General features: G+C 48.2%; 1 protein-coding gene across 1 annotated transcript in view; it reads right to left on the reverse strand.

Annotated features, from left to right (window-relative positions):
• Positions 1-12,252: 12,252 nt before the first annotated feature.
• LOC102855121 overlaps positions 12,253-16,475 on the reverse strand; it is a 10,935-nt gene continuing 6,712 nt past the window's right edge. The window contains exons 9-11 of the mRNA XM_006893495.1: positions 13,491-13,588; positions 12,922-13,089; positions 12,253-12,720 (exon numbers count right to left, since the gene is read on the reverse strand). Of these exons, the coding sequence (XP_006893557.1) occupies positions 12,253-12,720; positions 12,922-13,089; positions 13,491-13,588 (734 nt within the window). The remainder of the gene's footprint in view (positions 12,721-12,921; positions 13,090-13,490; positions 13,589-16,475) is intronic.

Genomic DNA, 16,475 nt, shown 5'->3' on the forward strand with positions numbered 1-16,475 from the left:
CCACCATCTTGGATCTTGAACATAGATATTTATATAGTTATATATAATATATACAAAATATATATAGTTAACATATATATTTATATAGTTATGAAACAAAGTTCAGGTCTTTTGTTCATAGGGTTGCTATAAGTCATACTCAACTCAATGGCACTTAATGACAACAACAACAACACAAAGTGTAAGAGTAAGTGAATTTCGTTTAAAGTAAAAATATGATAAATGATGAAATGCTCTTTATAAATATTATAAATGATGAAATAGTCTTTTGAATATGTAAAACCAGGTAAATCAAGTTCACTCCTGAAGCTTTTGTCTTAAACTTTAAGAAAACAGGGTGTCAGTAATGTCCCTGAAAAAAAAACCAACCAGTTCTTGGCAGCAGTAGTCAAGAAATCAAAAGATGGGATGCACTGAGATCTGCTATCTCGAATCCGTTGTTGTTAGGTGTCATCAAGTCACAGACAACTCATAGCAACTTGTATAAGAACATTTGTATAACTTTCTAAGTTCATAGAGTTTCTGGAGGCAAGCTATTTCCGAAATGGATACCACTCTTGCTCCCAAGCTTGTTGTAATCTGAGAGCTCCACCAAACACTGTCCACCATGGGTAACCATCATCACATTTGTCACATCAGTGTCACATTGTTTGGCCTCACAGCAACCCCGAGTCACTTCTGTACAGCCAATTGACAGAGCATGATATATTACTTAGAAGAGTGTTTGACTGAAAACAATCAAAGCCAGGCCTGAGGGCTGCAGATTAAAACCACCCACCTTCATCGAAATTAATTAAAAAAAAATTTAAAAAACCCCAAAACCTTTAAAAAGAAAAGGAAGAACAATAGATGGTGCAATAACTAGAGAATTACAAAGTACAAATAATGGCAATTATTTAATATGTTCCAAAAAAGAAAAGTAATCATTAAAAAAAAAAAATCACCTACCTTTGGTTTGGTAGCACAGCTTTCCAGCCACTAGGTCCACAGAGCTCTCTCTCTCTGGCTCACAGGAATTCTATGAACCACAGAGCTAGTCCTTGCCCCATCCTACGTCACCCCACGATCCGAGACACGCCCGAGCCCATTGCTTCAGACACCTTATCAACCCATTGTGTTCATGATCTTCTTTTCTTTTCTGACCGATCCAAGGAAATCTTCTTCACTGACTGCGAGATGCTTTCCCATATCAAGTTCTTCACCTCTGGTGGCTCCATGGCACTGCCACCGCCTCACCCTTTGCCATCTGCCATCCCCTCCTGTGCTGGGGGCCCGTGGCTGCTGGCATCCGCCACTGACGGCTGCATGGGAGCTCTGTTACACTGGCTGTGAGGCCCAGCACCCGCCACCCAGTCCAGGCTAGGGGACCTGTGGGTTCCGGGCACTACGGCCCCATGGGGCCATGACAGTGAGTTGTGGCTGAAGTGGGACTCACCCATGTTCTTTCGAAAATCTTGGTCCTCTTGATGTTGAGCCTCAGTCCATATCGAAGACCAGCAGTTACCTGTTTGGCTGTTTAGGCATATAGAAGTTGTGGGCTGTGCAGGGCTGTGGTGGACTGTTTCACCGCAGCTTGCTGGGCCTCCTGCTTCTCACGCCACATCTCTATTCACCACCATCTTGGTTCTGTGAATGTATTTTAGAATAAGCTTATTCTGCGGCAGTGTGGAGGCTACACCATACCAGGTGCAGGGTCTGGTGTCCGCTGTCCACCCTACATGAGGGGATCCCTGGGGTCCAGCCATGAAGGCCCCATGAAGCTGTGGTGGTGGTAGTGTGGGATTGGCAGTGGGGATCTGGGAGCCGTGGGACTCACCCATTCTTTTTTGGGAATCTTTATTCTCTTGATGTTGAATCTTGATACATCTTGAAGACCAGTGATCAACCGTTTAATTGTTCAATTATCAATAAACTGTGGGCTCTGGGGGACATTGTGTCCCATTTCTATGCAGCTTGCTGCTCCTGCAGCTCCTTATGCTGTTTCCGCCGCCGCCGCCGCCGTCCTGGTTCTGCTCATATCTTTGTTGAAGAGGGTTTCAGCTTCATCCCTTCTAGTCCACCGTCTTATCCAGACGTCAAGAACATTGGATGGTGGTACAGCCCTTCATTTTATGATTCCGACCTCTTTGTCTATGCCTAAGACTTCTTGCAAGGATGAGTTATTTATGGTATTAAGGAGATCTGATTAGGATGGGCTACAAGTCCCACCCGTGGACGTAGACAGTCTTATTTCTCTCTCTTTTTAATTTTATATTGGTTTGCTCATGTAACCCTGGGATCCTGTATAAAGGGGTGACTGCTAAGCTCAACTCTTGTTCACTGGAAAACTGTATCAAATGTGGTCCAGCTGTTAGTCCACATTGAATAATGTACAATCTCAGTTTGCAAGCTCCTGGCCCATCTCTGCCACCATGGACATCAGCTGTGTCATCCAAAATTACATGAGCAATTTCCCTGATGGTTTTTTAGTTTCTATGAGACTTTCCAGCAAATCACAGAACCCAGAGATATCAATGAGAGTGGTGAGAACTGAAGGGGAAGGATAACTAATGTCAGAGATGATTGGGTGGCACAGAATACAGACAGTTGGGACATTGCTAACTTCCACTTACAGGCACTAGTCTTGTACTTATCATTGTAAAAGAAATTAATCACTTACTGATTAAAGACTAATGTGCGCTTGACTCAAGTCATTATATTTTCTGTCTCCTCATATGCACATTTAAGTTGGACAATGAGCAAAGGTGATCTAAGAATTGATATCTTTGGGACAATTAAAACAGACATTCGGGGGCGGGGGAAGAAGAACGAACTGGGGAGGAGGGTAGAGAAAACAGTGCAACAATGAATGAATGAGAACCCAAAATCTCTGTAAATGTTCATTAAAACTAATAAAATTTAATAATAATTAACAAAAAATAAGGGTTAGGTCCTTCTAAAAAAATGAAGAGGAATGGTAATAAAAGAACAGAAAACTCAGGAAATGTGCTTTATCTTAAAAAAAGAAAGAATTGATATCTTTGAATTGTGGTGTTGGCCAAGAATATTGAATATAATATTTTTTAAAAACACCACATAAATCTATCATGGAAGAAGTACAATTGGAATGTTTCAAAAATAAGAATTCATCTCACATATTTTGAGCATATTATCAGGACGGGAGAGAACAGGGAAAGATCTTCTGCTTAGAAAAGTAGAGAGACAGCAATGAGGAAAATCCTTCCTAAGAGGGATTGACACAGTGGCTGCAGCCATGGGGTTGAGCCCAGCAGAGACTGTGAGAGTGGCACAGAGTGAAGCAGGGTTTGGTTCTGTTGTGCATGTGGTACTAAAAGTCGTGAGTAACAGCAACAACAGCAAGCATAGAACTTCGACTTAATAGTCACTGTAGGCTACCAGTCATGTATCCAGACCTCTGTTATTGTTGTTATGTGCTATCAAGTCACCCACAACTAGTAGCTCCCCTTTGTATAACAGCTCAGAACTCTGTCCTGTCTTGAGCCGGTCTCACTGACTCTGACATCTCTACCTCCATTGCCCCAGTTACCGTATCAATCACCTCTATAATGTATTTATTTACCTATCACCCACCATTTCTCCATTTCTCTCTCTGCATCAATCCATCACCTATCTATACTATCGCTATCATTGTTACCAGTCTATCATGGTCTAAGTTGTCTAGCGCTGCTATACAGAGATGCCACAGAAGGTAGATTTAATAAATAGAAATTTATGACCTCACAGTTTAGGGAAACCATAATCCAAAATCAGGATGTGTGTGCACCAGGGGGAAGGCATAATTTGTCAGCTCTGGAGGAAAATCCTTGCCTCCTTCACTATCTGTAGCCTCAGAATACTTTCCAGAGCTCCAGAGTTTAGTCTTCACTTGCTTTAAGAAGCTTCTCTTTGTGGTAACAGAATCACCCCTCTCTGCCCCCTTCTCTCTCCTTTTTATCTTTTCTAATGTAATGAGTGTTACAGGTCTTCTTACATTGGGTCATGCCTGGGATGGGTTTAAGTGTGTTGGATCCTAGAAACTGTCAATAACTTCATCTTGCTTGGATCCACACTTAACACCCTTAGTACTGCAGTTAGGAAATAAGGAGACACATTGCATTTCACCTGATGGTATGCACAGGAATAAGAATGTGGAAGGAATCACTGGAGAAGTTCAATATCAGCAGTGAAAACTAGGCCAGGTGCAGATCATGGAACAGACCATCAACTACACTATTCATATGCAAGTTCAAATTAAAGCTAAAGAAGGTTAAATCATATCCACAGAAATAAAAATTCAATCTTGAGCCTATCCCTCCTGAATTTAAAAACCAACTCAGTAACAGGTTTGAGGTCTTGAACAACAATGAACAAAAAGCAGATTAGCTGTGGGAAGGTATCAAGATTATTGTTTATGAAGAATGCAAAAGGTCATTACAAAGAAGGAAGAAGAAAAAACCAAAATGGATGTCAGAAGAGACTCTGAATATTGCATTAGAGCACAGAGAAGCCAAAGCAAAGGGAAGAAATCAAGAAGTTAAGGAGCAGAGTAGATTTCAAAGGGCAGTGCAGGAAGACAAGGCAAAGTATTATAATGAAATGTGCATGGAACTGGAGTCAGAAAATTAAAAGGGCCAAACTCACTCAGCATTTCTTAAGCTGAAGGAACTAAAGAACAAATTCAAACCACAAGTAGCAATGCTTAAGGATGCTATGAGCAGAATACCTAATGATTCAGGAACATTAAAAGAAAATGGAAGAAGTATACAGAGTCATTGTACTTAAAAGAAATGGCTGACACAGAAGAATTTCAAGAAACAACATATGATCAAGAAGCAATGGTGATGAAGGAGGAATTTCAGGCTGCTCTTAAGGACCTGGCAAAAAACAAAGCCCCAGGAATTGATGGAATACTAATTGATGTATTTCAACAAAGAGATGCTGCCCTGGATGTGCTCACTAAGTTGTGCCAGGAAATCTGGAGGACAACTATTTGGCCAACTGATTGGAAGACATCCATATTTATTTTCATTCCAGAAAAAGGTGTCTCAATGTTGCTGTTGTTGTTATGTGCGGTCGAGTTGCTTGGGACTCATAGCAACCCTATGTACAACAAACAGCTCTAAACTCTGCTCTGTCCTGTGCCAATTATCAAACAATATCACTAATATCACACACTAGCAAAATCCTGCTGAAGATTATCCAGAAACGACTGGAATAGTACATTGTCAAAGAACTACCAGAAATACAAGCTGGGTTGAAAAGAGTTCGTGGCACTAGAGACATTATGGTCAATGACAAATGGATCTTGGCTGGAAGCAAAGAGTACCAGAGGAATGTCTGCTGTGTTTCGTTGACTAGTGAAGGCATTTGACTGTTTGAATCACAACAAATTGAGGCTAACCTTCCTATTTTAGGAATCCTAGAACATTTTTTTGTGCTTATATGAAACCTATACTTGGACCAAGAAGCATCCTCAGAACAGAGCAGGGAAACACTGCATGGCTCAAAATTGGAAAACAGTGTGTCAAATATGCATCCTGTTTGTACCTTTTCAATCTATATGCATAACAGATCATTTGGGAGGCTGGGCTTTATGAGGAGGAATGTGGCATCAGGACTGGAGGAAGACTCATCAACAATCTATGATATGCAAATGAAGAAACCTTGCTTGCTGAAACTGAAAAAGACCTGAAGCGCTTGCTGCCAAAGGTTAAGGATTATAGTTTCAGTATGGAAGAAGTTCAACATCAAGAAGACAAAGATTCTCACAACTGGGCCAGTTAGTAGCACCATGATAGATGGAGAAGAGATTGAGGTTGTTAACAATTACAGCTTGCTCGGCTCCACAATCAACACTCTTGGCACCAGCAATCAGGAAATCAAAAGATGAATTGCAATGGGGAAATCTACTTCTCCAGAGTACTGAAAAGCAACGATGACAGTCTAGAGACCAATGTGCACCTGATTCAGTCTACGGTCTTCACAATTACTTGTTAGGCATCAGAAAGCCGGAAAGTGAAAAAGGATGACAGAAGAAGAATGGATGTCTTTGAGCTGTGGTGTTGGAGAACATTGAACATTCCATGGATGGCGAGGAGAACAAAGAGATCTGTCTTGAAGAGGATGCGGCCAGAGTGCTCCTTAGAGGCAAGAATGAGGAGGCTTTGCCTCACATACTGTAGGCATGTTGCTAGAAGGGGCTATTTCTTGGAGAGGAACATGATGCAGGGAAGGGTGGAGGGTCAGTGAAGGAGAGGAAGACCCTCGACCACGTGGATTGACGTGGTGACTGCTGCAATGGGCTCTTGTGTGTCAGGAAGTGTGAGAATGGAACAGGGCTCAAATCTGTTGTTCCTAGGGTTGCTATGAGTCGTACTTTACTCAACGGTACCTAACAACAACTACACGGGATCGTTACAAAATTTCCACATTACATCATCATATTACACATATTTTTGGAGAGAATAATTCAATCCACAATAACCAGATACTACTTATTTCTGTATCTCTCGCTTCGATCTATGGGAGCAGTGGTGGTGCAGTGTAAGAAGCTGTGCTGCAATCTCAAAGGAATGTGGTTTGAACCCACCAGCTGCTCCGTGGGAGAAAGATAGTCAATCTCCTCCCACGCCATTCAACTGCCTCTGAAAACCTGCTGGAGGGTCAGCCAGGGGTCGGTTCCGACTTGATACTCAACAACAGCTTCTGTCTAGAACTCTCACTGTAACCCGTTATCACCATTTATCTACCTGGGAGAAGGATGCACAGTCTTCTCTCACGCCATTTACAGTCTCTGGGAACCCGCTGAAGGTCAGCTAGGGGTCGGCTCCAATTCGATGGTACACAACAACTAATCTACCTACCACCTCTGTTGTTGTTGCTGCTTTTACCTGCCTCTGAGTCAGTCCCAACCTTGCCTGATCCGGCACCGCCCTCATGGTCTCTGATACAGTTCAGCCACTAGGCAATCTGCTTAACAACCTGCCCCCCTCAGAGTACCCCACGTCTCTGGCCGTCCTCTGGGGCTGACTGTCTCAGCCTTCTGTGTCTCCCTGCAGGTAGTACTTTTTAACATGGTGGACAGGGCTGTCCTCATAACCTCCTTCTCCAGCTTGTCAGTTTCATATGGGATGTGGCTTTGCCTTGGAGCCAGGAGCCTGGTGCCCCGCTTAGACCAGGCAGGGTGTTGGGTGGTCCTACAGGCCTGGGCGAGCTCCAGAGAGGCGAAGCAGAACTCCACGTGGCACCGTGAGCACACGACGTACTTGCACTTCTCCTTGTGCTCAATGAGCGTCTCGCACGTGGGGCAGGCCCTGATGGACGGACAGCCTTGGATCTCGCTGCCCGGGAGATCCTTGGTGACACAGGAGGCCAGGGTGTCCCGGCTTGGATCCTTGCAGCCCACATTGTCACAGCGGTCAGAGGGCTTGCCCGTCCCCTTCCAGGCCCGCAGGCACTGCCAGCAGAACTCGTAGTTGGTGCAGATTATGCAGAACACGCGGATGGTGGTCAGATCCTTCCTCTCCACCCACCTGGGGCACTGTGGGAGGAGGGAGGGCAGGGGTCACTCTCAGGGACCACAGGACGCGATGTCCATCCCCGAGCAGGGCAGTTAGGAGGCTGTGGGAGGCTAGGTCCCTTCTCTGGGTCCCACATGCCAGGGTTGGAACCCACCCTGTGCCCAGGACAGAGCCCACAGGTTGAGTCCTGTGGACCACCAAACTACTCTGCTGGGCACAGCTCACCCACCTCTTTAAAGTCGCAGTAGAGTTCGGCTGCCGTCAGGGCCAGTCTCTGCTCAAGCTCACAGGTCAGAGCTGCACAGTGACACACTTCCTCATAGGACCGCTCGGCCCTGCACTTCCTCTCACTCACTGGCCGGGCAGCACAGCTTGAAATGGCCCTGGGAGGAAGGCAGGGGCTGGACTGTCCACTGAGCCCTGGAGGCCAGCCTTGCCCCGTCCTCTAATCCTGCCTACACTCGTGCCATGTGTTCATGGTCATTCTTACTCCCTGTTCCTGTGTCCTCGTCAGGCCCTGCCCGCAGCCATCAGCCTTCCCCCGGGTTCTCGGGTGCAGCAGGAGTCTCCACGGAACCCTAAGTCACTGTCACGGGAACCCGCAGCACACTGACTTCACTCACAAGGATAGAGAGAGGGCACCAGCCTGAGCCCGGGTTGCTGCAGCCCCGCCTGACAGCCCCACCCAGCTCCCCTGTGGAGCTGTAGCTTCCTCTCCGAGGTGGAATTCTGCCTCCTGCAGCCTAGTCATGGCTGCAGCCTCATGGCCCACCTGGTCTATCAATGTCCAGCACCAAGTCATCACGGTCCTCGGTCCCTGGCGTGGTCACAGCTCTTCTCCACCCGCTGCTGTCCATCATACTCGTCCCCTATCAGGAGGAAGGACATGTCAAGAGTTCCCCGCCATGGCCCTGTGCTCAGCCCTCTGTATCCACAGGACACATGGAACACAGAGGCCGCTGAGGACAGCTGCTTGTCCAGCTGTGCACAGCTGCACTCACCCGTTATGTCATCTTTGAGCTGCACCAGCTTGAGCAGAAACCGCTGTTGGAATCCCTCCCATCCCATCCCTGCTCATCCTGGGCACAGGCTCTCTGGGCTGTGTCCCTCCTGTGACCTGTCCAGGTGGCAGGAAAGTGCAAGGTTGCGGGGTAATGGCAGAACAGCTCTGCCCCACCCCACGCCCAGCTCTCCTGAGCTGCCCTGTGCTGCAGCCCTGCCACCCTCTCCCTGGGTCCTCGTCCTCCTCCCTGCCCCACATCTCTGCTCCTACTATCCCACCACTTTAGGTTGGTTTGGCACTCATCTCTGCCCTATGGTCCAGCTGGCATGTCCCCAGGCAGGTGCCCTCAGACCTGCTGTTCTCCCTGCCCCATTGCCATACCCCAGCGTCAGCACCTGCGTGCCTGAGCCATGGACTCCAAGTCCTGCCGCAGATGTGCTCACCTGCAATCCATTTTTATTGACTTGCGTGTGAGCATTCAGGTGCATCACGTTTCGTTCACATACACTGCTTCACACAACCTTCACACACGTTATGTTTTATACCGCTAATTACCGTTAACGACCGTCGTACACCTTTTACCAATCCATCTCATGACCAGCCTGTGGCAAATGCAACCGTTCAAGTCACTTAGATAGACAGCTACAGTTACATCACTAAGATAACTACTGAAAGACTAACAGCCCAAGGTACTCCTTATTCTCCACTCCAGAGTTCGTTCCAGTGAGTCTAACCTGTCATAGAAGAGTTCTCATCCGTGGATCTCCTGCAGCCCCTCCAACTCTGGGTTCCTCCTATTCATCTCTGGGCCTCTCGCCCCCCAGCTGTGTTCATCCTTATCCCCAGACCTAATTGAAGTGGTTCCAGTGACTTTCCATCAACAGGAAGAAAAGATCCATGTGTGTCTGAGCCTGACCTGTGTTCAGTCTGGATGAGGTGACCACACACAAGCTGGCCTTCCCCCCACACCCCACCAGTCTCCTTCAGTCGATATCTGCTCAGGCTCTTGGAGCATCAAACTGACAGATGAAGGAGTGCGATAAATATGTCTGGTCTGATATGTTGACATTAACTTGGATCAACTTTTTTGCACTTTTGTGTTAGAAGAACCTTAATTCATAGGTGGGACCTGAACAAATAAAAGAGAAAGACACCTTTTCTTAGTATATTCTAAAGCACAAAACCCAGGTTCACTGGGATTGAGTAGATTCCACCAGGGCTTCGACTGTAAATCTTTTATTTATTTTTTTATACATATGGGCCATTTTTTGCTCTTTATTGTGAAAATAAAAGTGATGAGATACAGACCCTCCCATTTTACCAAACCAGGCACTTAGACTTGTGCCGAGAATCTTTCTTCCTATTTACTTTACAGTGTAGTAATGAAGAGTGTTGAGAATCTCATGGACTGAAAAGAGCAAATAAATCTGTCTGGAAGAAGTCAAGCTGCGTATGCTCTAGAGGAAAGGATGTGAAGCCTCATTTCACATACTTTGAGCAAATTGTCAGGAGGGCCAGTCCTTGGCAAATATATTACGGAGGAAGAGTTAGAAGGGCATCAGACACGGATTGACACAGTGACTGCCACAGTAGACTTGGAAATGGTGGAGCTGTGAGGATGGCAGGAACGGGCCCAGGTTTGCTGTTCACAGAGCTGCTGAGCCAGACTCCACGCAGCGACATCCAGCAACTTCCACATCCACCCGGTGGGGCTAATCCAGCTGGTCCAAAGACTCTGTCTGAAGAGTTGCTTGTGGCATTGATTACCTGAGGCTAACTCGCAAGACATCCACCACCATCCATGTTTACTTCGAGATCTATAGCCCGATTTTGTACAGTCCGGTTGGTTCTAGACCGTGAGGACACTGATTGGATCTTTGAGGCTGTAATTCTTCAGGGAGCCCTGGTGGCTTACGGGTAAGAACCTGAGCTGCCAATGCTAGAGAGTCAACTCTGGGTCAGCTCTGACGCAACTGCACACAACTCCACAACAATTCATTGTGTAAGGAGACTGCCCACCTTCCTGCCTCGGAGCAGAGCTGACAGTCTGAATTGATGAACTTTCTGCTAGCAGGCCAACACACAATGCATTATGTCACCAGGACCCCTTTAGACTTGTAGGAAGACTTGCTGAACACTGTTTCTGAACTGACTCTGAGTCTGTTGTTGTTAGATGCTGTTGAGTCAACTACGATGCATACTGATGGGATAAACAGTGAACCGGACTCTTGCCATGTCCTGTGCTCTCCGCATCGTCTCTGACGTACGTGACCATCGTAACGGTCACTGTGTCATCAACCCATCACTGAAGGTCTCCCACACTTTTTCATGCATCATGTCTTTCTCCAAGGACTAGCCCCTCCTAACAACATGCCCAAAGCGTGAGAAACGAAGTTACACCGTCCTTGCCAACAAGGATCACCCTGGCTGCGCTTTTTCAAGACATATTTATTTATTTATTTATTCATTCATTCATTTATTTATTCATTCTGTCAATGAATTATTCAACACTCTTCTCCAGCAATACAACTCAAAGGCATCAGTTTTTCTTTTTCTGTCATTGTCCAACTTTCAAGTAACAGAAAAGACCATAGCTTGAATCAGATGCATCTTAATCTTCAAACTGATAACCTTATTTTGTAGAACTCTGGAGAGGTCCTTAACAATGCAAAACGACTTCTGATTTCTTGACTGCTGGTGCTAAAAATGTCCATTGTGGATCCAAACAAGATTAAATCATTGACAAGTTCAATATTTGTCTATTCACTATGCTATTGCCTATTGAACCAGTGATGAAGAGTTTTAGTTTTTTGACACTGAAATGCAATCCATATTGAAGGCTGCAGCCTTTGATTTTCGGCAGCAAGCGTTCCAACCTTTCTTTGCTTTCAGCAAACACGTTGTGCCATCTTCATGATGCAAATTACTGATGAGTCTTCCTCTTCTACTGATGCCACAACCTGGGCACCAGAGCTCCCGATATAAATATACATATGTATGTGTGTGTATATGTGTTAGCATGTATGTGCATGATATTTATATAGTCAAAGTCTTTACCATAGAGTGGGAACCAATTCATAGTTGACCCAGTGAGTTTTCTGTGGGTGTAATTTACCCTGCAGGGGACTGCCTGTTTGTCTCATGTGAAGAAGCTGGTAGGTTTAAATGACCATCGAGGCTTGGCTTTGGGGTTAGCAGTGCAACTGCCCACAGACTACAGAACCAGAGCAGATCTTCATCCATCTATCTGTCTGTCTATCATCTATCTATCTATCTATCTATCTATCTATCTATCTATCTATCTATATCTATCTATCTATCTATCTATCTATCTCTGCATCATCATCATCTATCAGTGTATCAATTATCTATGCACCTAATTAATTATCTATCTATCTTCTATTATCTATCTATCGTCTATCATATCTATCTATCTATCTATCTATCTATCTATCTATCTATCTATCTATCTATATCTATCTCTGCATCATCATCATCTATCAGTGTATCAATTATCTATCTATGCACCTAATTATCTATCTATCTATCTAATCTCATCTCTCTATCTGTATCTACCAACAGTAATAAATTCTCACAGCTCAGATTGTTCTCTAAGGGTGCTGGTCTCACTCCTCCTTGTTTCACTGTAAGAATGCACCTTATTCTTTATGACCATGGTTGAGCTCATCATCACATTCCCTTGCCTGCTTCCTACCATGGGCGTCAGTCCTAGCAGATGTCAGATGTGTCGGGTAGGATGTGTCTGCTCCACACAGGGATATGGCGCTGCCTTGGGGCCAGAGGCTTGGCACACCACTTAAACCAGGCACCCGATTTGGCAGCCTGGCAGACCTGAGCAAGGTCCAGGCAGGCGAAGCAGAACTCCACGTGGCACCGTGAGCACACGATGTACTTGCACTTCTCCTTGTGCTCGATGAGCATCCCGCACGTGGGGCAGGCCCTGATGGACGGACAGCCTTGGATCTCGCTGCCCGGGAGGTCCTTGGTGACACAGGAGGCCAGGGTGTCCAGGCTCGGATCCCTGCAGCCCACATTGTCACAGCGATCAGAGGGCTTGCCCGCCCCCTTCCAGGCCCGCAGACACTGCCAGCAGAACTCGTAGTTGGTGCAGATTATGCAGAACACGCGGATGGTGGTCAGATCCTTCCTCTCCACCAGGCTTTTGCATCTGGGGCACTGCGGGAGGAGGGAGGGCAGGGGTCACTCTCAGGGACCACAGGACGAGACGTCCAGCCCCAGCAGGGCAGTGACGAGGCTGTGGAGCCCTTTGTCCAGATCCCACATCACAGAGCTGGAACCCACCTGGTGAGCAGCACAGATCCCACAGGCTGGTCCCTGTGAGACCTTAGACCTCTCTCCAGGAAGTGTCACACTTACCTCTTTATAGTCACAGTAGAGTTTTGCCGCCATCAGGGCCAGTTTCTGCTCAAATTCTCGCTGCTCGGTGTCACTCAGCACTGCACAGCGACGCACCTCCGAATAAGGCCACTCAGCCCCACACTTGTCTTCATCGACAACAGCTGGGCAGTACAACTTGAAGTGGCCCTGGGAGGCCAGGCAAGGAGTAGACTATTTAGAACAACCTGGCTTACCAGGTCTGCACATCTGCAGACATGTCTATCCCATCCCATGTATAAGTGGCCAGGCAAGACCCTGTTAGCACGTCCCTAACCTTGCTCTGCTCATTGGCATCTGACATCCTCTGGATTCTTGGGGGGTAGTGGTGGGACACTGCACTTGACCTTGTGCTGATTTTCATGGGAAAGCCAATGCACTCTCTTTCTGGGCAGAGATGAGTCCTGTGTTGGACATGGGAATAGTCCTGACCCAATGGGGCTGGAACCAACTTCCTCCAAAGGAGAGCTGAGCTGAGCCTCCCTTCCAGATGCACACGTAGACTCTCCTTCCCCACCTACGTGGCTGTGACCTTGGCTGAGCAACCTCACCTGGTCCATCAGGCTTCGGCACCAGGCTGTCAGATTCCCTGGGTCCACAGCATGGCCACAGCTCATCTGCACCCTCTGCTGTCCATCGTACTCATCTCCTGTAAGGACCAGATACTTCTTACCAACTGCACTGCCCGCTGTCCACACTTGGATGTGTGTCTGAGCCAGTAGGTACATCAGCCCTTTGCCATTGTTCTCTCATCTCACCTCAAAATTCTTCTTGACCCAAATATATCGTCTTTCCCCCATTGGACAACCAAGAAAACTGGTGATTCTGAAGGTAGAGCCCCGTGTCCATCTGGGCAACATCACCAGTACAGGGTGGGACCTGCATCCTGTTAGCTGCTGCTCCCCCCGCAAAGTTAGCTCTGTGCTTAGTCCTCACTTCCAATCCTGTCCCTGGCCACCCTCCAATGGCCTGATCAGCCTCTGTCCGTGATGACCGTGAACACCCTCCTCCGGTCTCCTGGCTGACCACTGCAGAGCTTCTGCAGTCCTAGACGACGAGGACCTTGCTGTGCTGTCTCTCAGAGTGGACATCCAGCCCAGGCTGTGTGCTGCCCCCTCTCCTCAGTGAGGAGCTGTGGAGCTGACCACTCAGAGCAGATCCTTGTCCCCACTTTAGGGCAGACACCTCACCAGAAAAGGACAGGGGTCTCGCCACCCCTCCAAGGGTGATCTGTGGAGCAACAATGATGGGCAGCACAGGCTCCCTCAAGTCTCCCCTCGTCAACCAGGTGCCTCTGCTACTCCTCACCTTGGGTGTGAACTTCTGGCTTTCAGTTCTTCCTGATTTCTCCCACATCCTGCATGTCCTGACCGCTAACCCTCTCTCCTTGGCCGGGTTCCTGCAGCCACCTTCCTCCCAGAACTGAGGTGATCTCACTTCTGCCTTTTAGCTCTCAGTGAGGGCAACAGAGTGTGTGGCCTCCTGAGGAACCTCACAGCTCTCACGCTGACTCCCCCTCCCAGCCCATCTCCTGGCTCTAGTTCAGGACCTGCCATGTTCCGGCTGCATCCCTCTAACAACCAGCGCAGCTGCCCCAGGAAGCCAGCTGTGGCCGGGTTGGTGGGGGGAGGGGGTGCCCAGATATCAAGGTGGTTTCCATCTTCAGGAACTGAGAGCGAGAGGTCATCTTCTCAGATCCAAGTCTGACTGAAATGAGGACCCTTGGCCCAATACCACCCCTTCTTGTGTGACTTCCGTTTGCTAAGACTGCCCACCACCCACCCACACTCACCAGTTATGTCGTCGTTTCCACACACAAACCTGAGTGGAGGCTCGCTGTGGGACTCCTCCGCCTTGGACACACTCGTCTTGGGCACAGAGGTCTGTAGGCTGCACAGAGGGACCTACTTGTCCTCTCACACCCTCCTCCCACTTGCAGCCCCACCTCATGACCACCCTGTTTGGCAGGACACCTCTCCCTGCAGCTGAGGAGGAAGCTGCACTTCAACTCCTGATCCTAGGCTCCAGGGAACAAGGCTCCGCCCCGGCCTCTGAGGAGGCACCTGAGTGTGGACCCAGAGAAGATGCTGCAGGACTGCAGGCTCAGAGGCAGGTCTTTCCTCCTCATTGGGGCACAGCTGCCACGGGACCTGAGGACCACAGAGTCCCTCAGTCCTTCCTCCTCTGGGGCAGAAAGGGTTGGACAATGAACAGTCCCACCTGGCAGAGACCCTTTGTCTAAAGCATGGAAGGTGATCAGCGCCCCCACGGAAGGGTCATCGATAAGGCTCGACAAGCAAGGGCCTGTCCTGGGAGTTGACAGCACCCTGCGCCCTGTCACAATCTTAGGGCTCAACAGAAGCATAGATAGCAGGCCCGATTCAGTGGAATTCAAGGAGGTCACTGGAGGGGTCCAGATTTCGACCAGACAGTGTGGGGGCTCTGGTGGCCTCAGGGTAAGGAGCTGCACTGCCAACCTGAAGGCACGTGGTTTGAGTCCACCCTGGCCTGGCCTTGCTTTCTGAGGGGCTCTGAGGGTCATGCTCAGAGCTGCTCTCACGTCTTTCCTGCACCAGTGAGCAAGCTCAGGACAGCAAGGAGGGACTTGCCAGAGAGCCCTGGACCATCTGGAGATCAGGCTGTGAGCCCCTGCTGGGGCCCAGAGCCCCCTAATGAGTGACACTTGACAGATGGATCCAGGTAACTGCAGCCCTGGGTAACCTTGCAGCCCTTGAACGGTGAGCACCCTAGGGGGAGGGCAGGGCCCATGGAGAGAGGGTGTCTGGAGACCACAGAATGAGGACTAATATTGGGGTCTCTCAGGAGCTGGGTCTTGCACAGGTTTAAGGAGACATAATGGCTACTCTGTTATTCATCTTTTTGAAGCATCTCTTTCCTTCAAAGAATGACTGTTACTTTCTTAATGAGAAACTAATCGAAAGTGGGGAAAGTCCCCAGGGAAGAAGTATCAGGCTCACAGCTGGCGTGCTTGCAGTGCTGAACTTCGGGGCAGTGGAGCTAGTCTGGCGGGCACCCCTGACTGTGCAGCGGGCCTGTGATCCCTCCGTCGGTACATGAGCAGGTGAGCTGTTCTGTGTAGACCGGGAAGAAACAGTGTAAGGTCACAGAACAGTGTGCAGCCAAGGAGCCGTTAGGGGTCATGCGACACAGGATAGTGTAAAATCATGGACAGTGTGGGGTCATGGACAGTGTAGGTTCATGGACAGTGTAGGTTCATGGACAGTGTGAGGTCATGGACAGTGTGTGGTCATGGACAGTGTGGGGTCATGGACAGTGAGGGGTCATGGATAGTGTGGGGTCATGGACTGTGTGAGGTCATATACAGTGTAAAATCATGGACGGTGTGGGGTCATGGACGGTGTGGGGTCATGGACAGTGTGAGGTCATGGACAGTATAGGTTCATGGACGGTGTGTGGTCATGGACAGTGTGAGGTCATGGACAGTGTGGGGTCATGGACAGTGTGGGGTCATGGACAGTGAGGGATCATGGACAGTGTGGGGTCATGGACAGTGT

The sequence above is a fragment of the Elephantulus edwardii genome, unplaced genomic scaffold, assembly GCF_000299155.1.
Source record: "Elephantulus edwardii isolate Elephantulus edwardi_28Jun2011 unplaced genomic scaffold, EleEdw1.0 scaffold00127, whole genome shotgun sequence".
Taxonomy (NCBI): Eukaryota; Metazoa; Chordata; class Mammalia; order Macroscelidea; family Macroscelididae; genus Elephantulus; species Elephantulus edwardii.